The sequence below is a fragment of the Phaethon aethereus genome (genome assembly GCF_964289735.1).
Source record: "Phaethon aethereus genome assembly, chromosome: 23".
In the NCBI taxonomy this organism is placed as follows: domain Eukaryota; kingdom Metazoa; phylum Chordata; class Aves; order Phaethontiformes; family Phaethontidae; genus Phaethon; species Phaethon aethereus.
In genome coordinates this window covers 1,205,663-1,216,019 of record NC_138599.1, presented here as the reverse complement: position 1 = coordinate 1,216,019, position 10,357 = coordinate 1,205,663, and the positions used below count along the sequence as shown (strand labels likewise).

At 44.2% G+C, this 10,357-nt stretch overlaps 1 protein-coding gene across 1 annotated transcript; it reads left to right on the top strand.

Annotated features, from left to right (window-relative positions):
- Positions 1–477: 477 nt before the first annotated feature.
- On the top strand, positions 478–10,011 carry ANKK1 (ankyrin repeat and kinase domain containing 1; the record flags this gene model as incomplete). The annotated part of the gene is made up of 8 exons (XM_082009936.1): positions 478–665; positions 4,200–4,494; positions 4,910–5,061; positions 5,985–6,034; positions 6,132–6,287; positions 6,550–6,668; positions 7,676–7,721; positions 8,074–10,011. 8 exons carry the CDS (start codon positions 478–480, stop codon positions 9,441–9,443), a joined length of 2,376 nt encoding a protein of 791 aa, XP_081866062.1. The 3' UTR covers positions 9,444–10,011.
- Positions 10,012–10,357: the final 346 nt, after the last annotated feature.

Below are 10,357 nucleotides of genomic sequence, written 5' to 3'. Positions count from 1 at the left end.
TGCACAGGAGCCTTGTGGATATCTCTCTGTGTAAGGCCTTCCTTCCCATTAAGTATCAGCCTGCCTCACTTTCACCCAGGGTATACTGATGCCTCAGATGAGGAATCCCATCTTCAGCACAGTGCGATTGCTAGAGGAGGGTTGCATTGCACCATTTTTCATCTTGCATTCTTTCAGCATTTGCCCACACAGTGCTTGATATGAGAGAGAAGAGCAGCCTTATGGAAATGCAGACGTATACCCAGCCTAGCCAAGCTCTGCGCAGTAGCCTGGCATGAGTGCCTGGAATTAAGGAATGCAGCTCCTCTGCATACCAAATGAGAGTGACACTTAGGATCCACCTCTTGGCAGTAAGTAACTTGCCTCGTCTCAGGTAACTCCCTACCTCCCTATGCAAGTCAGAATTAGGAAGAGCTCCTTTATTCTTCTCTGATACTGCCTGAGCAGGAAGCAGACAGCCAGGCTGCCTTTTCTGTCATGACTTTGGAGAGAAACCGGCAACTGGGCCGCTTAACTGTCTTTAATAAGGAAGATTTTGAAGAAGACTGGATTAAAGTGGCCAGTGGAGGCTTTGGGCATGTGTACCAAGTCAAGCACAAGAGGTGGAGAACGGTTTATGCAGTGAAATGCTCTCCATACCTGCTGCAGGACTCCAGCGTGGAGAGGTAACTGTGCGATCTCTTCTAGCTCAGCAGTTCAACCTGTCAGTTTGAGCCACCTATGGTGATTTGGTGCTAAGACTCTGAAGGGAATGTTCACATGGCTGCTTCTCCCTGGGAAGTCAAGTTTTTGGTACCCAAGGGGAATGGAAAAACCACTGTGATCTGGAGTTCTGCCTCTCTTTCTTTCTTACGTGTGTATGTGCAAGTGGGAAAGGAACACTTACTCAGAACAATTAGCGTTGAAATCTGGAGGCTGAAGTAGGCATCTTAAACTAAAAATGGGCATGTGGATAAAAGCAGCCTGATTACTTATTTGCAGCTTTCACTGGACATTGGGACTAATGGGTATCTATGAAACTAAATTAGTCATTAAAATCACCAGGTTTAATGCTGAAGGACAGGGAATTTCCAGCTGTTTTTCTGGACTCACAAAGCTCTCTGCCCCCTCACTTGCTTTACCTGCCAGACATGCTCTTTTCTCTTGATGGTGCACCTGCACCTTCAGTTTACTTTTTGCTCTGTCTCTCACCTGCAGAGACTCTGCTGCTGACTACCTTGGGTCTGGAGATAGAACAAAGCCAGGTAATCACAACCACTGCCGATATCACATACAATATAGGCAGTCCTGATGAAAAAGCAACTGAGTCAATGAAGTTATTTATTCTAAAATTTTATTCTGTTCAAGTTGGAAGGTTCCTGCCTGGTTAAAAATCACATGCTTGTGTGACTTTTCTTGACATGTTACTGACAACAATGGAGATGGTTCAATTTGAGCTGTGACTGTCCTCTTTAGTTAACACTGCTTATGCTCTTCTGCTGTTACATTTGTATTTCATTCTCTTTTGGGAAAAATAAATGAGTCAAGTTAATCAGTTTTACTTCTGCATATAGCAGTTTTAGTAAATTTAACCATACGGCTTTCATGGATTATCTCAATTCCTAGTGTACACTGCAGAAGAATGGTTGCATGTAAACATAAATGTTAATTGATTTTTTTTTTAAAGCTATTTATGCAATCACCAGGATTTGAAAAAATAAATATGAAAATCTGAGTTTGGGAAAAATACCTAACAGTGCATGTGCCTTTGGTAGTTGCTGTACTGGTCTCCTAGGGACTGAAGTTACACTATTTTGTCAGTAAAACAATTTTGCACTCCAATGTAGTGTTATAAAAGGCTTTCCTACCCCTTATATATGTCCAAACAGCCTTGAAGCTGCTCTGACTTATATTATGCTTTTCAGTAACCCCTGTGAGTTCTGGTTTACAAGGCAAGACCATGCTGTCCTGCGCTATGGCTGTGCCAAAAAATCCTTCCTTTCTATGGGGATGGTAAGAAGGGCCAGCACTGGTCCTGTAGTCCAGTGCATCTGGAGGTGTTGTTCAATGGCTATTTGTACTTGTTTTAGAAGGTTTCCACATTTGTGAGAGAAAGACCTTCAGTGTGCAGTTTGTCTAATGCACACATACCCACAGAGAACATCTCTGAGTGCATGGTATATGAATTTGTCATGAGCCTTCTCATATGTATTATGAGATGGTTCTGGTTTATTTGTCAGCACTAGGTACAAGCCACAGCTGCAAAACTGAAAGCTTCCAGGCCACTCTGGTGAAAAAAGCACAGCAGCACAGTTGTCTGGTAAGGGAGGTGGAGGCAAACGTTTCGGAGGAGCTTTTAAAAGTCCTCAGCACTCCTGCCTGTGGGCTTGTAAAAGCAACGTGTCTTGTCAGTAGCTATGAATGAAGACAATGGTGTGGTGACTTCCATCTGCTTACATTCTTGATGCGTAACCAACTGCTTCACACTGTTCGTTCAAAATGATGGGGCAAACTGACATCAGGTTTATTAACCTTGGATGGTTTTGCTTGTCAGGAGAAACAGGAGATGGATTGTGTGGGATGATGGAAGACATCCCTGTGGGCACATGAAAGCAAGGAGGGCAGGTGCTCAGTGAATGCCACTGCATCTATGTATCACCCGAGAGAAGGAAAGAGAGTGGCTGTAAGACGGCTTTCACCTCAACTTTTGTCAGCTGCAAAGACTCATAGTTTGCAGGTCTGCTGAGGTTGAGGAGGGAAAAGAAAATCACAGGAAACCCACAGAAAAAGAAAATACAGCCACAGATGCAACCACAGTATTTCCCAGAAGGCTTAAACCCTCAGATTCTCATATGGGAATTGCTTTGGGGCTCTCTTTTCTCCCCTACAAGCCTCATTTCTTGGCGTTCCCTCTGCTTGTCCAACATCCACCTTCTTGCTGTACCTTCTCACGTAACTGTGCTAATGGTGCAAACGTCTCCTCCTGGGCTAACCTCACTCCCTCTGTTCCTCCCCACAATGCTGGTCCACCACAGGATCCAGCCCAACCTTCTGTGCCGGTCACCCATCACCAGCCCCTGCAGTGCCTGGAAGGGAGGCAGACAAGGGCTGTGCCCAGTGATTCTGTCCCAGGAAGGCATCTAGAAATCACAGTAGTCACTTCTTTCTCCATGCCCATCATTTTCCTGGGAAGAGAAAGAATCAATCTGCCACCCTCTATGCTGCAGGCCGCAACTGTCTTCCTTTGTTAAGCCTTTCTTCCACAGTGGGAAAGACAATACCTGAGATTCCTCAATAGAGAGGTACGTTTTACTGTGGGGACCCTGCTAGAGGAAGTCTGGCAGAAGGATTTGCTTAGCTGAACTATGTTTAGATCTATTAGTGGCCTGGCATAATGTTGTTGCAAGCTCAGATTAATTCCCAGGGTGTGCTTTTTAAATGCAGTTTTGGCACTTTTTACTGCTTGGCTGCTGTCAGCATGCTCTGGGCACCCCAACTGGTTCGGCAGGTTGGGAAATGTAAAGATTTAGTGAAACAGGTCTGCCAAAACTGGCAACAATGGACAGACATGTCTAGACTCCCTTTGGGACCAGGTTCACCATGCTCACAGACAGAAAGCTGCAGGCAGAAGCATAGGTATAGGTATGGCCAAGGCATGTCCTCTGGCCGTGCAAGCCTCCATATACTCAAGCTCAGCAGGTTAGTGTGTCATTGGACCCTGGCTGCCTGCAAGCAGTGTGCAGGCTATCACTGAGGCTACCCTGTGGACAAGTGGTGTATGAAAAAGGCATGGTTCACCGTGCTGTGCCTGCTTCTGACATCATGCTCTCAGGGAAGCATCACTTGGCAATTTCACCACAGTGTGAAAACAAGCACATGGACAAGGCTTTCTGTGATGACTGAAGGTCTTCTAAGAGCTGGACTACAATGGAAGTTTTGATCTCTTTCTCCAGGAGCCTAATGGTTGAATTTTCCCAAGCAATCCTTGGCTCATCTTGAAAAGTCATTAACACCTTGCATGTTAGATTTTAGCCTGCAAAAGATCATGATGTGGTTGCATTATCACCAATTCAAGGGACAAATTAGAATGAATCTTTCTGGGGCAGGCAGGGCTGCTTGGGAAGGCTGGATATCATTGAGCTACTATACAGTAACTTAGCCTGTGAATTAATTGATACCATTCTTTGGTTCCACTTTTTTTTTTTTTTTCCCCTCCCCAGGACCACTATGAACTGTCTAATGGAAGAGGCAACCAAGATGGAGAAAATCAAATTCCAGCACATTGTCACTATCTATGGGGTCTGCAACAGCCCTTTGGGGATAGTGATGGAATATATGGCGAGAGGGTCCTTGGAGAAAATTCTTCCCACTCACAAAATGTCATGGCAGCTCAAATTCCGGGTTATTCATGAGATGGGCTTGGCTATGAATTTCCTGCATAGCATGACACCTCCTTTGCTGCACTTAGATCTAAAACCAGGGAACATTCTCCTAGATGGGAATATGCATGTCAAGGTATGACCTTAATGTTATGTTTGGAGGGACAGGTTATTTCTCAAATAAGGGGAAGGTTATTTTTGCCAAATGAGTTCAGAATCCTAATAAGTCAGATTCTTCAGGAACACTCAATGAAAGATTGACCAGTGGGGCTTATAAGAAGCGGTGGGTAAACAAATTACATGGTATTCTCAAGATCATACAGGCAATCTGTGCCAGAACTGGGAACTTAAGGCTCCAACTTGGGAGGAAATGCTGATCTTTTGGACTCAGTGAAAAGCACTGACTACAGTTTTACCAGGGTTTTATCAACTTTCAGCTGCTAGGCACGTCCTTATGTCCCTGATCATGAAGGATGGAGGTATTTCCCAGCTATAAGGAGGGGTGAGATTGTGAGCACTACGGAGGAGGAGCTCATTTTTTCTGTTTGCAGATCTCAGACTTCGGGCTATCCAAGTGGATGGAGCAGTCTAGCCGAATGCAATATATCGAAAGCTCTGCTTTGAGAGGCACTTTGAGCTACATCCCCCCCGAAATGTTTCTCCAGAACAGCAAGCCCCCGGGAATCAAATATGATGTGTACAGGTAAGGGCTGCCTTTCTGTTCAGAGGTGACACAGGATTGCCACCTAGCTCTTACACAGAGCAAAAGAGACAGACACATTGCCTCATTTTGTTTATATTCTGCCTCTCTGCCTTGCATAATGTCCTTGGTGTGGAACTCACTGGGAGTACTGTGGTACTTCAGCCTCAGTGGTGGAGAGTGAGGGGAAGTGGGATTATCTGTGGATAATCACCTGCCTCTTGCCAGATGCACCTCTGGGCAGCACTGATCCCATGTGAGCTGCAGACTGTATTGCCTTTGGTTCCATCATACTCTTCTAGGTTGCTGGAAGTTACAGAAACGGAGTAAGATTAGAGCACAGAACAGGCAGTGTCTGCTCTTACATAGCAGTCACAGCTTAGATCTATTTTGATTTTAAAACTACTGTAATATTGCTTTCCTACTTTGGTATTCAGCTGCATTTTTGTCAGTAACAGGTGGAGAAAAAAATTCAACTTTACTTTTTTCCTTTTGTCCAAAGTGCTTTGCAGCCCACTTACACAAGCTACACATATACGTTCTGGAAGTTCGTCAGCTCCTTAGCCACTACACTACACCGTAAACCAAGACAAGAAGCAAAGGAGGATTTGCATGGCCACATGAACTTGTAGTCAAGGGCTCTAAAACTCAATACAAATAAAGTGGAAAAAAAGGTGCTGAGAGCATGACTTTCACAGGAAATGCTCTAAGTCACTCATTCACTACACCAACCCTTTTGCTGAGGCATCAGAGATGTATGTGATGATTCATAAGATCTTGTCATTTCAGTGTGGGGGATGAAATCCTTCCATCCTGAAGAACTTCTTTCTTAATTTTTCCATTTCTTGAGAAGATGAAAGCAGGAAGTGTATTTTATGTTTGTGTATATATGGGAGTGATTGCTCATGATCTCTTATTGCCTGCAGCTTTGCAATTGTCATTTGGGAGGTACTTATGCAGAAGAAACCTTATGCAGGTAAATATGAACACTTCTTACACGCTCTGCACTTATTAAATGTTTATTACAGCCATCTGCAGAGAGACAAAGCCCAGTGCATATTGCTCTTTTTCAGGAGCCAACATGATGGCCATTATAGTCAAGGTTGCAGCAGGAAAGAGGCCCTGCCTAGAACCCATCAGTGATGACTGGCCAGGGGAATGCCAGCAGATGATTGACTTGATGAAGAGGTGTTGGGACCAGGACCCTAAGCAAAGACCAAGCTTTACAGGTTGATTGTGATATGGATTAGCCAAGGGTCAGCTGCATGGATTAACAAGTGGGGGATAAGCTTGCGTATAACTCTTTGCCAGTTAAATCACCTGTTGCCTTGGAAATGCTCGGTACCCATCTGCTGTCAACACATCCTCTTTCTCCCTCTTTCCTTCCTCCCCATGTGGAGGATACATGGAAGACTTCCACAATCTTGGGTACTGACTGGGTTGCGAACATCTGGGTAGTCTGCACAGCTAATGGTCTTTTTACTCTGGTAGATATCCCTGTAGAAACAGACATGCTGCTCTCACTGATACAAAGCCTCGTAGTAGATCCAGAGAATGAGCGCCTTGTTAGGAAGATGTCCCACAAGCCTGCCATCTCTGGGAACCAGCAGGTGAGGAAGGCTTCCCAGTACCGCTCAGGAAATTCCACCGAGTCCTTTCCCTGTTCTTACTAGTTCTTGAGAATGTTTCCTCTCTCATCGCTGTTTATCATCAGGCAACAACGGCACCTCAGCAACCTTTGAGCAGTGCGTTTACATAGGTGGTACATCTGTAATTCATTTATGGGGATAGGAAACTTGCAAATAAATTTAGCAAGCTGGCCAGTGTGCCAAATGAGAGACAGCCCAAGAGGAAGACCCTTCTTTCTACCTGCTCAGATGATGTGGGTTTACCATGTAGGCCTCGTTCATTACAAGAAGCTCAAGTAGACACAGAATCATCAGTGTTCTGCTCATGGCACTGGCATATGTGCTCAGATGACCATTTTCCAGCTTCATGGAAATGAGGACATTCCAATTTAAACAACTCTCATAAAATCTTAAAAAAAAAAAAATTTTTTTTAATCCCCATGTTTCTATGACTAAGAAAAAAAATCATGTTTCAGGATAGTCACAAAATTCTCCTGGCTACTGGAGTGTAATTGTGCCTAGAAGTCAGCTTCATACAGGGAGAAGTAGCAGTTGAGAACTATTGCTCTTTTGATGTTTTGCATAGTTGTGCAGTCAGCAGGAAACAAGATGCCTGAGTACAGAGGATTGAGGAGGCAGGGGTGTTTGGGTTCCCTATACAACAAAGAAAAGTACTAGCTGGGATGCCACCATGGGCACGTACTGCAATAAGGAAATGGAATATATGTATGTTTGGGAGCAAATGAGTAAGAGGAGGAAAATCTCATTGATATCCAGAGACCATTTGCAGGCTCCCACATTCCTGTTAGTGTCATGATTTGCTCTGCTGAGTTTCGGATGCAATAACATGATTGGATAAAAACCACTTGAATGGTTTATATACAAAATTCTAGAGCCGTAGCAAGGAACTCCTCCGTGCAAACCTTATAGAATGCAAATAAGTAACTTTTTGTCTTACGGCTTTTTCTTTTCCCCTTCCTGAAAATGAGAGTGACAAAGAAGAGTTCACCTTCCCCCGAGACACTGGAAGTGGTGGTAAGTAGGGGACTTTCTTTATAATTCAAAAATAAAGAAAGGAAATCTAAAAAAAAATAGACTATTTCCTTGGCTCAAGAAAGTTTTCCACGTGAGTGACACTTCATTTTAAGTTACGAAAAATGAACTATACAGCAAATAGCAGATACAGTTCCTGTGAGGGAGAGGCCAAATGTCTCACCGCGTTCTAAGAGACTGCATGTAGCAGTCTTGCCTCACCTCATATCCCCTATCTCTAAAATGCCTTTTATTTCGTTTCATACCATGAAGATTCACATGCTCTCCCTTCCATCTTGTGCACACCAAGCTATTTCAGTTGGTCTTTCTCCTATTTTGTTTCCCCTGCCTTTAGAAACTGATAATCAGGAGGTTCGTATCCCACCTTCTTACAGTGAGGTTGAAAGTCCAGAGGACATCCTGTCTGAGGAAATCTGTAGAGCCCATGAAAATGGCCTGACATTGCTTCACCTCATGGTGATCCAGGGAAATGTGGAAAAGGTGAAGTTTCTCCTCAGCTGTAAAGCCAATGTGAACAGCCGGGTAGTCTGTGGCTACACTCCACTCATTATGGCCGTTCAGAAGAGGTTGCCAGAGATCTGCTCGGTTCTGATAGAGCATGGTGCGGACATCAATATGCCTGATGATGATGGCTGGACACCTCTTCACTTTGCTGCTCAGAATGGGGATGACAGAATTGTACGCCTCTTGCTGGACCACCAGGCACAAGTAAATGCTCAAGAGCACGATGGGTGGACCCCTCTGCACTTGGCATCACAGAACAACTTTGAGAATGTGGCCCGAGTACTGCTATCTCGCCAGGCTGACTCCAACACCCAGGAGGCTGATGGGAAAACTGCCCTCCATGTGGCAGCTTGCTTTGGACATGTCAGCTTGGTGAAACTGCTTGCCAGTCAAGGAGCGGACCTGGAGAAAAAGCAGAAGAACCATAGAACCCCACTTCATGTTGCTGTGGAGAGGGGGAAGTTCAGAGTAGTCCATTATTTGCTGAAGAATGGTACCTCTGTCAACAGCCTGGATCAAAATCATTACAGTGCCCTACACCTGGCTGTGGTGAGGGGGAAGTATCTCATCTGTGAGAAACTCATCAAATACGGAGCCAATGTGGAGCTGAGGACAGACAAAGGTTGGACTCCTCTGCACCTGGCATCTTTCAAAGGACACATTGAAATCATCCACCTGCTAAAAGATAGCCATGCCAAACTGAATGCCAAAGGAAGCATGGACTGGACACCACTTCACTTGGCTACTCGCTACAGCGATGAGCCAGTAGTCTCTGAGCTATTGAGATGTGGGGCAGATCCCAACATCGCTGAGAAGTCAGACTGGGCCCCCCTGCATTTTGCAGTCCAGCGGGGCTCCTTTTTGACTGTCATCAACCTTCTGGAGTGCAAGGCAGATGTCAATGCTAAGAACAAAGTGGGTTGGACACCCTTGCACCTTGCTGTCCTCAAGGGCAATATGGTCATTATAAAGACCTTGATTAAGGCTGGTGCTCTGCTTGACGTGGAAGATACCACTGGCTGTACAGCCCTCCAGTTGGCAATTAGACATCAAAGAGAAAACATCATTACGCTGCTTCAAGGCAAGGACTCGCTGATTAATAAACCAGGGAATGGTGCTAAGATTTGGTGCTCTGGTGCTCTGGTGAATGATGCTAAGATTTCAAGACCCACATTTGTTCCAGGAAGGACAGATTTGTAGATTCATCACATCTAGCATTTATGATGTAAGTTTTCCAATATCAGGTGCTATGCCTTCTTGTCCCCTGGTGATTACAGGAAAATACTTTTTTTTTTTTTTTTTAATGGAAGTTTCTAAGCATGAACATTAAAAGAGTAAGAGGAAATGGAGCTGCAGAAGGAAGCCAACAAGCTATTTTCCAGACTCTGACCAAGACTGTAGAACATTTTGGCTTGGCGATGCTGGCCTTAGGCAATGCTTTCCTGTTTTAATACTGTGCAGGGATGGAAATGGGTAATATGTACTCCCTTTTCATATGGGCGATGCTGAAACTGTGCACAGCAACCCATACATGCATGTCTTCCACAGATTTTATCGATTTTATTGTGTTTTCCTACAGAGCAGATTGGTGAAAAATGGCCTTGACACAGGTGGGAATTGAATCATGAGATTCTCACCTGCTGCTGGAAATAGACACTAAGCATATGGTACAGCAATGTGTCAGATTTTCTGATATCTCATTTTTGTAACAAGAACCTTTACTAAAAAATAAAACAAGGAAGGAAGAAAACACTAGTAGAAAGTATTTAAATGGATGCAACACAGAGAAAAGAAATTCCAGAATAATTCCACTCTATCCCTTCAGAAAAAAACAGCCGAGAGCTTTTTTCCTAAGCATTCAGATTACTTATTGACTGCCTCCATACTTCAGACTTTAAACACTGAGGCTGTCATTAGAAAGATGGCTCTAAGGATAAGCCAAAAAGTGGGTGCAGTTCTGAATCCTGTTCCCTGCCATGAGGGTTACCAATAACCTCCAGTCATAACTACATAATGCTGCTCTGGGAGTTTCATAGCCTGGTTGAAAGAATTCCTATTTAAAAAAGCTGTATTTAATTTGGGTTACCCCAAATTCTCATAGCCTTTTTTTTTTT